The 12,974-nt window shown below is 41.2% G+C and overlaps 1 protein-coding gene across 4 annotated transcripts in view; it reads left to right on the forward strand.

Moving 5' to 3' along the window:
• Positions 1 to 12,359, forward strand: part of fynb (FYN proto-oncogene, Src family tyrosine kinase b) — a 45,947-nt gene extending 33,588 nt beyond the window's left edge. For 2 of the 4 annotated variants that reach the window (XM_058391936.1, XM_058391937.1), the window contains exons 4-12: positions 274 to 372; positions 795 to 898; positions 1,026 to 1,175; positions 2,382 to 2,546; positions 4,484 to 4,663; positions 4,762 to 4,838; positions 5,424 to 5,577; positions 10,786 to 10,917; positions 11,078 to 12,359. In XM_058391936.1, coding sequence (XP_058247919.1) covers positions 274 to 372; positions 795 to 898; positions 1,026 to 1,175; positions 2,382 to 2,546; positions 4,484 to 4,663; positions 4,762 to 4,838; positions 5,424 to 5,577; positions 10,786 to 10,917; positions 11,078 to 11,286 — 1,270 coding nt within the window. In that variant the 3' untranslated portion in view covers positions 11,287 to 12,359. Of the gene's footprint in view, positions 1 to 273; positions 373 to 794; positions 899 to 1,025; positions 1,176 to 2,381; positions 2,547 to 2,801; positions 2,958 to 4,483; positions 4,664 to 4,761; positions 4,839 to 5,423; positions 5,578 to 10,785; positions 10,918 to 11,077 lie in introns of all 4 variants that reach the window. The other 2 variants (XM_058391939.1, XM_058391938.1) reach the window with 2 other exon arrangements.
• Positions 12,360 to 12,974: the final 615 nt, after the last annotated feature.

A 12,974-nucleotide genomic window follows, 5' to 3' on the forward strand; every position in this document is an offset into this window, starting at 1 on the left:
TGTCTGTCTGTCCCTCTCTGTGTTTCTCTGTCTGTCTGTCTGCCTGTCTCTGTTTCTTTGCCTGTCTGTCTGCCTGCGTCTCTGTTTCTCTGTCTGTCTGTTTGTCTCTCTCTCTTTCTCTGTCTCTCCTTCTGTGTTTCTCTGTCTGTGTCTTTGTTTATATTTTTGTCTGTTTCTCTCTCTCTCTCTCTCTCTCTCTCTCTCTCTCTCTATCTGTCTGTCTGTCTGTCTGTCTGTCTGTCTGTCTCATTTTCCTGTCTGTCTCTCTCCCAGTGAGGGTGACTGGTGGGAAGCGCGCTCTCTCACTACAGGAGGAAGCGGTTACATTCCCAGTAATTACGTCGCTCCAGTTGACTCCATCCAGGCTGAGGAGTGAGTATGTGTGTGTGTGTGTGTGTGTGTGTGTGCCTGTGTCACTGTCGTATTGCCAGACTAGCCAGCTGTGTTGATTCCGTTGCCATAGCGACAGGGTGGAGGGCTAGCTGTGATATCAGTGTGGAGATATGAGTCGTGGTCATAGACTCGGATCAGATATTAGCATTTCTGCTCGCGTATTTAGCATTTACACTATACTAAACAGTCATTATATTCAAGGGGAGTGATGTCATATATATCCTCACACTGATTCTAATATTTAGCCGATTATATCTTTATTACATTTTTCATTGTGTCAGTGTTTTTAGTAACGTGTTTGTGCATGATAATATTTAGACCTTCACCCTGACCTTACTGTACAGTTTATATGGTGTAGAAGTAGGGTCTCGATCAGCAACAACAATCACGTGTGTGTCTAGGTGGTATTTCGGTAAACTGGGTCGGAAGGATGCAGAGAGGCAGCTCCTTTCTCCAGGAAACCAGCGAGGCTCGTACCTCATCCGGGAGAGTGAGACCACCAAAGGTGAGGTCACATGACCACCTGAATACAGCTCTGCATCACTCATGGGAAAAACTTTAACCCTATACAGCTGCAGTACTGTTACAGTGTGTGTGTGTGTGTGTTTGTGTGTGTGTGTGTGTGTGTATAGGTGCGTTCTCTCTGTCTATCCGAGACTGGGATGAGGTTAAAGCTGACCATGTAAAGCATTATAAGATCCGTAAGCTGGACAGTGGGGGTTATTACATCACCACACGCTCACAGTTCCAAACGCTACAGCAACTCGTCCAGCACTATTCAGGTACAGCACACAACATATACTCTATTACACTCTAGTAAACTATAATACACTCTATTAAACTATAATATACTCTATTACACTCTATTACACTCTATAACACTCTAATACACTCTATTACACTCTACTAAACTATAATACACTTTATTATACTCTATTAAACTCTATTACACTTTATTACACTATTATATTCTATACTCTATTACGCTCTATACTTTATTATACTCTATTTATACTTTATGCTCTAATGTACTCTATTACACTCTACTAAACTATAATACAAGCTATTATACTCTATTAAACTCTGTTACATTTTATTATACTCTAATACACTCTATTACACTCTATTATACTCTATTAAACTCTGTTACATTTTATTATACTCTAATACACTCTATTACACTCTATTATACTCTATTAAACTCTGCTACATTTTATTATACTCTAATACACTCTATTACACTCTATTATACTCTATTAAACTCTGCTACATTTCATTATACTCTAATACACTCTATTATACTCTATTAAACTCTGTTACATTTTATTATACTCTAATACACTCTATTACACTCTATTATACTCTATTAAACTCTGCTACATTTTATTATACTCTAATACACTCTATTACACTCTATTATACTCTATTAAACTCTGCTACATTTTATTATACTCTAATACACTCTATTATACTCTATTAAACTCTGTTACATTTTATTATACTCTAATACACTCTATTACACTCTATTATACTCTATACTTTATTATATTCTATTTATACCTTATGCTCTAATGTACTCTATTATACTCTATTACACTCAATACTCTGTTACACTCTATTATACTCTTATACTCTATTATACTATATACTCTGTTATACTCTATACTCTATTATACTTTACACTCTATTATACTCCATTATACTCTATTATACTCTATTATACTCTATTATACTCTATACTCTATTATACTCCATTATACTCTATACTCTATTATACTTTATTATACTCTGTATGCTATTATACTCTATAATCTATTATACTCTATTATATGCTATACTCTATTATACTCTATTACACTCTATATTCTGTTATACTCTATTATACTCTATATTCTTTTACACTCTGTACAGTACAGTTTGTGTGTGTATATGTGCATGTATGTATGTGTGTGTGTGTTTGTGAGCTGACAATGCGCTTCCTGCTTCAGAGCGTGCAGCAGGTCTGTGTTTCCGATTGGTTTCCCCGTGTCACAAAGGGATGCCCCGCCTCACTGACCTGTCAATGAAAACCAAAGACGTGTGGGAGATCCCGCGTGAATCCCTGCAGCTCATAAAGCGATTGGGCAACGGCCAGTTCGGGGAGGTCTGGATGGGTATGACCCTGCCCACCGTGCCTAACAGCCAGTCACATAGAGAGACGGAAGACCGCCTCCTCGAGTCTGCTAGTGGAAGATGATTGTAACAGTGAATAGTGTGCTAGCATGCTAAGGCGGTTAGCTGTAGGGTGAAGGAGCGTGGGGGTGGCTTGCTCGCTTAGCGTGTTTTCCGTCTCTCTGCCTGCATGTTTCCCTCCTCATAGATCATTAACATCGCCTCCCCTCACCCTTCTCACCCCCCCCTTCCCATAGTGCATGCGGATGGTCTGTGCTATCATTTAAGCGGTGTGTGTGTGAGCTACACACCAGAAACGGTGGGTCTTACACATGACACCTGGGAAATTGCTCGTGAGACTCTACAGCTGGACGTCAAGCTTGGAGCGGGATGTTTTGCTGATGTCTGGTGTGGTAAGATCAACTCAATTCATTAAGAATTTAAATAGCTGGTTCGCTAATAAACAGCGATGTGGTAAAACTTATGCAGTCGTGTACAGAAGTGTGTTCCTATTCCATCAGCTTCCATCAGAGTCTTTACTGTAGACATCTTACACCAGTTTGATCTTTTGTTAGCGTTTACAGTAAACGTACTGCTCCACACGTATCATCAGTTTGTATGATAGAACATTTTAGAACTATCGCTAACCTTCAGTACTACAGGTGAGCTTTTTGGGAGCTGATGGAATAGAACCAGTTCTTCTTCTATACTCTGTGGGTTTACATTCACATCAACATGTCAGTGTAATCTGTATGAATTTCCACAGCACTGTTTATTAATGATCATACTATAAACGTTGTTCACGTTCCTGATGGATGGTTCTGAGTGGTGAGTATGATGCTAGGTAAAGAAACTCCACTTCAAAGATGTGTTTCCATCCAAAAAGCTCACTGATAGCTAATGTTACCATTTTTTCTCCAGGTAAACACTCGCACATAGTCATAAACAAACTCCTGGCTGGCTCGCCATTTTGGAAGGATCTGTTTAAATGCGGCTGGTTTTTGGAGGTGTTTAGTGACGTTTGCTAATATTCTTCATTAATAAGTCATTGTTTTGGATCAAGGGGCACCATGGTGGCTAAGTGGTTAGCACTGTTGCCTCACAGCAAGAAGGTCCTGGGTTCAAATCCCAGGGTCGAACAGGACAGGGGTTTGTGTGCTGGTATAGGCTCCAGCAGACCCCCTGTGACGCTAGTTAGGAATGAAGCTAGAAAATGGATGTTTTGGATCATAATTTAGATAAATGTTTAGAATTTTGTTTTCTGCTGTCAGACACACAGACAAATTCCCTTTGCTTGGACCAATTTGCACAACCTGATTTGCATTGACTCTACAGTGTAAACACCCCAAATTACACATTTGTTAATGTAAAATGAAGAGTGTAAGCTGTTTTGTAAACCAGACGGCACCTAAAAGACCACTTCCTGTTTACTTGTTACTGATCACTTTAACCTCATTTTTCTGTTCTGTTTTTTTATGAACCAAATTCAACATGGATGGAAACACACTCGAGACAGGAATTCTTGCATGTCCTCCAGTATTACCATCCTGACCCAATCCTTAACTCCTTCCCTGTAAACTTGACATGTAGATTTCCTCTTTCTCTCCACAGCTGTGTTGACTTTATCCCCAAAAAATGTTTCTATTTCATCAGTAAATTTAATTCTAAGATTCTATTATGCATTAAGACCACTTCATTCCTCTTGTGTTTGTTAACAGGAGTTCATAATGCTCTCTAATAGTTCTGCAATGAAACTCGCATGCCCCCTGTTGGTGAACTAAAGTTTAGCCTTTTAAACATTATAATTTAAAACCAGGCTGATTGATACCTAAATAAAATAGTGATGATGTTTGACGGCTGATGAAATATAAACAGTTCTTGGTAGTTTTGCATCTTTGGAGAAAACGTCTGTGTGAAACAACATGTGTGTGTGTGTCAGGAACATGGAATGGAAACACCAAGGTAGCGGTGAAGACCCTGAAACCGGGCACCATGTCCCCCGAGTCGTTTCTGGAGGAAGCTCAGATCATGAAGAATCTGCGTCACGATAAACTGGTGCAGCTCTACGCCGTCGTCTCTGAGGAGCCCATCTACATTGTCACCGAGTACATGAGCAAAGGTCAGGGGTCGTATCCATGGTGACCTACAGTCCAGTATGACCATGCTTTAGTTGGGTGAAGCTCATATTAATTTATCTGTGTGTAAATATGTTTAAAGGAAGTCTGCTGGAGTTCCTGAAGGGCGCGGAAGGACAAGTTCTGAAGTTACCCAACCTCGTCGACATGGCCGCCCAGGTATCCCAGCATGCTCAGCTCCTGAAATTGACCAATGGATTTATTTACTCATTTAGACACTCAGAAATGATTTAAGTATTTAAGTATTACGACTTACTAATTAACATTTACATTGTTTAAAACGTGTGAGGTAACTATTTATTAACTTTCTGTATTAATGAAATGAAACAGCCTTTATTTGTCACATATACATTACAGCACAGTGAAATTCTTTCTTCGCATATCCCATCCTTGGAGGTTGGGGTCAGAGCGCAGGGTCAGCCATGATACGGCGCCCCTGGAGCACAGAGGGTTAAGGGCCTTGCTCAATTATATCATTATAATTATCAATCAATCAATTATATCATTATAATTGATAAAAGTATTTTTCTTGTATTTTTAGTTTTTTATTTTTCATTTTTCAGTATTTTTTCCATTATTTTTTATTTATTTATTTATTTTAATTCTATAATGATTAAAGTTATATTTTTATATCATAAAATTATTATTAATTAAAAATGTATTCATATTATTTTATTACTCCCTTTTAAGTTTTTTAGCTGATTTTTCAAGTGTGTGTGTGTGTGTGTGTGTGTGTGTGTGTAGGTAGCTGGAGGAATGGCCTACATTGAGAGAATGAACTACATCCACAGAGACCTGCGAGCCGCCAACATCCTGGTGGGAGAAAATCTGGTGTGTAAAATTGCAGACTTCGGTCTCGCCAGACTCATCGAGGACAATGAGTACACCGCTCGCCAAGGTGAGAGAGAGAGAGAGTATCAGAGAGAGAGAGTATCAGAGAGAGAGAGAGAGAGAGAGAGAGAGAGAGAGAAACAGAGACAGAGAGAGAGAGTAACAGAGTGAGAGAGTATCAGAGAGAGAGAGAGAGAGAGAGAAACAGAGACAGAGAGAGAGAGTAACAGAGTGAGAGAGTATCAGAGAGAGAGAGAGAGAAACAGAGACAGAGAGAGAGAGTAACAGAGTGAGAGAGTATCAGAGAGAGAGAGAGAGAGAGAGAAACAGAGACAGAGAGAGAGAGTAACAGAGACAGAGAGAGAGAGTATCAGAGAGAGAGAGTAACGGAGAGAGAGAGAGAGTATCAGAAAGTGAGAGAATCACAGAGAGAGGGAGAATTGAATTTGAAAAAACCTTTATTCACATTTTCTCAATGAATATACAATAAATAGAGAGAAATGTCATTTAAAAGATGAGGTTAAAAACAAAAATATAATAAATAAATTAAAAGTTTAAGACAGTGTATGTGCAAATTGCAGTTTTTCATCGACAACACCAGGTTTTCTCAAAGACAGACAGGTTCTTTGTTTTTTCTTTTTTTATAAAACACAAAATCAGTGAGAATTCTGGTCTTTATCAGCGCTGTAGTGACCATTACAACATTGCGGCAACCATTTTGTTCAACCTGGTGCTTTCGACTGATGTAAATGCCCATTTTCGCTTGCCCCAGAACAAAGTTTAAAAGCTGGCATCGAGCTTGTCTCTTGCACGTGTACCTAAAACCAAGAATAAATACTTTTAGTGAAAAACTTTCATTAAAAACATTAAAAATATTCTGTAAAACAGTAAAAAGGGACTGTAGTCTGGAACATCATGTAGAAGCATGATAGATGGTCTCCCATTGGTTACAGAAGGGACACGAGTGACTGGCCTGGGGACAGAGAACAGAGATAAAAGCATTGACTGCAACGATACCATGTAAAATTCTCCATTGTAAATCCCCAGTTCTTTTTGGCAATGGTGGCTTATAGAGTGACCTCCACTCTGGATGCTCTGCCTCACTCAAACCGAGGACAGTGCGCCAGGGTGTGTCCACTCTCCCCCTGAGTGACCGCATATTAAAAGCTTTGACACGCTTTGTAGACAGTTTTTCCAGAGACATTAAAAAAGGTAACGTTTGTAATGTTTTTACAGTCCAAAAAGTGACCCGTGCCTTCCTGTCTACAGTCCACAGACAGCGCAAGTTCAGGAAACGGGTCCTCTGAGTCGGGGCTTTAAGTTCCAGGAGAGTAGTCCATTAGCATTTCCCTTTCCTCACGTGAAATGATCAAAGTCCACTTTCGAAGTAGCTGGCCCACCACCCTATTTGACCTCACGCCTAGCCGAGCAGCTACTCTGTCAACATTCTTTAGGTGAGGCCCAGCGATGTCCACCGTGTGATTGAGGGTGATGACACCAGACGTGAGGAGAGACTGTGATACCCTGATGTCCAGGTGTGCCCCGTTTACCAGAGGCTCCTGAAGCAGCCAGTGAAGAGAGTCTGTGGCTGTGGCTCTTTGCACTGTAAAAAGTCCCCAGATTCTGAACAAGTTGTGGTAAAAAGCAGGTCTTAATGTGTTCAGTCTCTCCGGGTTCATTAAAAATAGTGCCTTATCCTGTCTCATCTCTCCAAATGATCTTAAAATGGCACTGGTCACCTGTTTCCAGCTAAAAAACTTTGAGCCACATAAAAACTTTTGTAAAAACTGTAAACGAAAGGCTGCAGTTCTGCTCTGTTGAACCTTGCCCACCTTCTTCTTTGGGTAAGTATAAAATGCTACATGGCACCCAGTGCAACTTATCCCCAAAAAAGTCCAATAAAATTGACTGAATTTTCATTAAAAGGTCTGTTGGAGGGTCTATGTACATGCTATTTTATGCCACAGAGACGATGCTACCAGACTGTTAATGACTAGCGTACGCCCTCTGTAAGACATTTTCGGCACCAGCCACTGCCATTTCTCGAGGCGACCAGTTACTTTTTCTATGACCCCTTCCCAGTTTCTTTGTATGAAAGAGTCATTTCCCAGGTAAAGATACTTAAAACCTTCACTTTTCCAAAACAGACCTCCGGGGAGTTTAAGTACCCACTGGCCAACTTTTTCATAAAAACTAACTGCTCTTTTCCTTATATATAATTGGTTCAGCTAAAATGTGTCCAGACTCAGAGCGCAGGCTGTGAATAAAACGTTTTTGTCCGTTCTTTTTTTCAAGGCTAAAAAACAACTTTGAGTGGGCTTCCATCTGGTTTGCGTTCTGGAATCGTGACCTTATTAATGCACCTTGTGCTTTAAACTCAAGGAGGTCCGATAACTTTTTCTTTTTGACTGTGGGGGTCTGAATATGGCTCTGGTTCTCTGTGGATTGTGCTAACAACTGAAGTTCTGTTCTCTCATCTTCTAGTTGTTTCATAGACCGAGCCAATTCTCTTGTGACTGAGCCAATTCTCATTATAAGCATACTATTGACAAAACTGTTTTATTTGTGTTTTACCAAAATCCCACCACTGTTGCAGAGAAATAAAAGCACTTTTTTCTCTTCTAAATTTCCTCCAGAAAAAAGTAAAAGATCTCTGTAAAATGCTGGTCATTCAGTAAAATAGTGTTAAAATACCGGCAAGAACTCTTTGGTTTAATACAATTTAAAACTGAAACACACAAAACCAAGCTGTCGTCTGAAAAACCAACCGGACTAATAACACAACTTTTGATGATGTTCAAGTGATGCTTGGGAACATCAAACCTGTCTAACCTTGCTAATGATACCTTTCCATCAGCAGCATGAGCAACAGTTGTACTGTTTTTGAGTTTTATTCACAGTTCTCCAAACATCACTTAATTCGTGTTTTTTGACAATGTGCAGGAGTCTTTTTCTGGAAGGCATGTGTGGCTCTATATGGTTGCGGTCATTGTTTTCTAGAGTGCAGTTAAAATCACCACCAACAAATAAAAACTCCTCTGTGTCACAGGTTTCTAAAACATTGCATAATTTATCTAAAAAAGCTATTCTTTCCACTGGGGAAGCCGGGGCATACACACAGATAAAAACCATAACATGGTTCTCTAAAAGAGCTCTGACTTTTAACAGTCTGCCAGCAACTATCCCTTCTACATTGTAAGAGATAGGTTTAAAAGTCTATGAAAATAAAATAGCTACTCCACCACTAGCAGAGGTATTGTGACTTAAAAATGAGGGGCCAGCCCACTCCTGTGTCCAATCTACTGCGTTTTTAGCGTCAGTATGGGTTTCTTGTGCAAGTAATACATCTATTCTTTTTTGTGTCATGAGTTTATAAAGTTCAGCTCTCTTCCTGCAGTCTCTAGCACCGTTAACATTCAGGGATGCGATGTGAATGTCCTGCATGAGCACACAGAATAGAATAAGCACAGGAAAAGGTGCCTGCGGTCTGTGAGGACCGAGAGAACTATGACGTGTCATCATCATCATTACTTAACAGGTTGTTGATTTTAGTGACAGTCTTCTTTATATTGTATAACTCTTTGTCTTCAAAGCACCCTTCACCCATTAAATGCTTTATGGCAATGTGCAGTTTGTTTAAGTCCGGAAAATACTTGTCAATCTGAACCATTTTCATATTCTTTGTAATCTTCAGAAAATGTTTGATTTCACTTGTGTTGTACTTTTTACCGACCCAGTGACCCTCAGTGGTGACACAGACAGTGAGGTCAGGAGAGGGCTCTTCACTGTCCAGCTCACTAACACTTTCTGCCTGCTTCCTTTCTGCCTTTTTCGCGGCTTTCACTGTTTTGTCATTATCTCTTGTCTTTCTTTTTACGGGTGTTTTGAGTACAGCAAGCTCAGTTTAGCAACATTATCTTCGGTTACACTGTCCTGACTAATCAACATTCCAACATCAGTTTCAGTTTCTATTTCTACATGCGGCTCAGGTAAGGCCTGCTCAGCCTGAGCAGTGGGAACAGTGGTACCAGTGTTACTCACCCCATCACTGGGTACTGGGTCGGTCTTGGTGTTTTCGCTCCTGTTAGGCTCTGGGGTTTCTGGTTTCTCTGCCGTAGTGCTAACAGAACCCTCATGGGAGATGCCCGCTCCGCCCGTGACCGGAGAGTCCGCCTCGACAACTCCGTCATTCTGATCCGACCTGTTACTGCCCCGAACATCAGAGGGGACCGTACCACTGTCTGCGCCCTGGGGACAATTATGCACCAGATGCCTGGTTTTTACACAGCTGAAACACCTCATAAACACGGTGGACACATAGATAACATAATCAAACCCGTTGATCTTGAACATCAGTGTGCGCTCGAATTCAGTGCTGTTGTCATTGAGGATCATGTAGGTGAACCTCCTGAATGAGCGTACGTGTTTCGCAGGTCTGATTTTCTACCTATGTTAATTTTTTTAATCAGGGAGACGAGATTGCCGAAAATGGAGAGCTGTCTTTCCAGTGTTGCGTTAGAAATAAACGGGGGGACAATAGACAGTGTGACTTTTTTTGCAGGTGTTGAGAGGGAGAACACATCAGTGAGTGAACCCCTGAGTATAATGCCCTTCTGAGTCAACAGCACTACATTCCCGACCATGTTCACGAACAGCACTACAGCACTGTTCATTCTGGATGCCGCCTAAACGTTCCAATGGCCGACCACCTCCCCTGCAGCCAGGCAGCACTCCTCCACCCCCGCCCCGGTAACCACTCTATGCCATGGCTGCGCGTCAGGTTATTGAGGGGGTCTCTTCCTTGGGCTGCTATGCTCTCCAGCGGGAAAGCTGGTGCTGACGGCCAGAAACTTGCTAGGGAAAATGTTCAAAAAGAAAAATATAGGTATATCAAAAAGTTATTTACCGTTAAGTAAGAGAAGCGTGTCAATCACACTCAACATGCTCCGCCCACTCCCAGCATGCACTCAGAGAGAGAGAGAGAGAGAGAGAGCGAGAGAATCAGAGCAAGAGAGAGGGTGATAGAATTAGAAAGAGAGAAAGAGAGAGAATCAGAGAGAGAGAGGGGGAGAGAGAGAATCAGAGAGAGAGACAGAGAGAGAGAGATGCATGTCTATTAGACAGAGAGAGGAGGAGTTATAATTTGTGTACTAACACTACACACTTACACTACTCACTCTCTACACCCCTCCCCCACCTCTCGCATCACCCCCCCCCCCCACACACACACACCCTTTCACCCCTCACCCTGCCTCTTGCTCCACCTCTTCTTCAGGTGCGAAGTTCCCCATCAAGTGGACGGCTCCCGAGGCGGCGCTTTACGGAAAGTTCACCATTAAATCAGACGTCTGGTCCTTCGGCATCCTGCTCACAGAACTGGTAACCAAGGGACGAGTACCGTATCCAGGTAACACACAAAGAACTCAAAAGAACATTTAAAGAACCACACCCATAACCTAGAGATGCTAAACACCTGTCAGGTCCAAGATAATGAGAAAACACACTGTCTCATAGGGTTCTTCAAGGGTTCCTCAAGTGAAAACATCTTTGTGTGTGTGTGTGTGTAGGGATGAATAACAGGGAGGTGTTGGAGCAGGTCGAACGCGGTTACCGTATGCAGTGTCCCATAGACTGTCCAGCATCTCTGTACGAGCTCATGCTGCAGTGCTGGAAGCAGAACGCAGAAGAACGTCACACCTTCGAGTACCTGCAGGCCTTCCTGGAAGATTACTTCACCGCCACCGAGCCGCAGTACCAACCCGGAGACAACTTATGATCCTGCCCACAGCGCCTCCCCCCTTCGGCCCAGAGACGGCGTCACAGCTTCCTTTATACTTGCGATTATCTCCAGCACAGAAGAAGCTCCAGACTGAAGCAGATCTGAAGGAGGAGCCGCAGGGGGGTGGAGGAGGGTGGAGAGAGTGAAGGGAATTCTGGGTAATTTAAGTCTTGTCAACCTGATGGAAGGGTTTTTTTTGTGTGTGGTTATTAGTGAACAGAATTGTGGGTAAGAATGTGATTTAAGGTGTTTTTTGAGCACAGCGCCCTCTTCTGGTTCGAAGTTTATTTAAGCAGCTTAACTTCTCAACTTTAGTGAGAGGAATTGTGGGTAATGTGTGTGCTCAAGTACAGACAGATAATGCCCAAAGACCCCGTTATGCAATGGCGCCTTTGTTGTTTTGCTTTTTTTCTTTTCGTTCTGTACGCTAATGCTAACAACAAAATCTAAGTTTAAAAATAATATAAGTTGCATTGTTTTTAGCCAAATGTATAAGAGAAGTTTTGATTTTAAAACCACTGTTTAAGTGTTATTTTACTTCCTGGGCTCAGGTGTTAATGATCGTGTGACCGTGATGAGGGTCACACTTCCTGTGAAACAATTTCAAACACCAACTCACTAAAGGCTTCACCTTTTCACTCTTCTTTGCTTCTTTATTTTCCTTGGTGATTTGTTTGGACTGCCACAAGGGGGTGCTGTTTAATATCTCACCCTCGTCCACTTCCCCTAACAATCTCTAGCTGATGTGGCCTAATCACTGCTCTGCTAAGTGGCTAGCTGGAGGATTTTAAACCTGACCTGGACAATCGTATGGTCCTCTCCGGAAATATCTGACCGCTTGTATTTACACCAGAAACGGCTGTACAAGACCACATATATGCATTCTGGGTAATTTTTGTCTGAAGAGATGTCTGAAGGGTACTCAATTAAGGGAAAGTGAATGAGGGAACGTTAAATATGGGCCTCGTGTCATTTGACCTGCTTTTATATTACACTTTGTTGCATGTTGTTGTTTTTTTAAAATAAATTTGCAAATTTTAAATAAAACAAATATTTTACACTCTTTTACACACCTGTTTGTTGTTGTTGTTGTGTGTGTGTGTGTGTTACACTGATTCACACTTTTTGTTCACTTGCTGTTGATTAGTGATATTTAGAATGGATATAAAGAATCAATTCTTTAAGTCAACCCTTGAACGTGAGAACTGACTGAACGTGAGAAGGAGTCATTTTTGGTACGGGATTCTGTTTTTACCAATAGAAATTAATTTTCTTAACGAAGCACCAGGGTGATTAACACTTTTGTAGCGTTTTGCTTTAGTAATAATGAGACTGGAAAACAATAATGTTCATTAGCAGTGTTTCTGTCACTTTAGCTGTGCACTGTCTGAACGAATCAGTACGCTAATCACACATGGTAGTGTTGGGTAAGAACGAATCAGTGAGGCAAAGAAATCAGCCAAGGAGTCAGTAAGGTAGTCCGCAAATGACTCAATGAAAGAGTCAGGAAAGAAATCAGTGAAGGAGCCAGTAAATTAATCAGTGAAAGAGTCAGTGGAAGAGTCAATAAAAGAGTCAGTGAAGGAGTCAGGTAATCTGTGAATGAATCAGTGAAGGAGTCACTGAATGAATCAATGAATCAATAAGAGTTTGAATTGTTCAGTGAATGAATTTTTAATCTTTAG

The sequence above is a fragment of the Hemibagrus wyckioides genome, linkage group LG06, assembly GCF_019097595.1.
Source record: "Hemibagrus wyckioides isolate EC202008001 linkage group LG06, SWU_Hwy_1.0, whole genome shotgun sequence".
Taxonomy (NCBI): Eukaryota; Metazoa; Chordata; class Actinopteri; order Siluriformes; family Bagridae; genus Hemibagrus; species Hemibagrus wyckioides.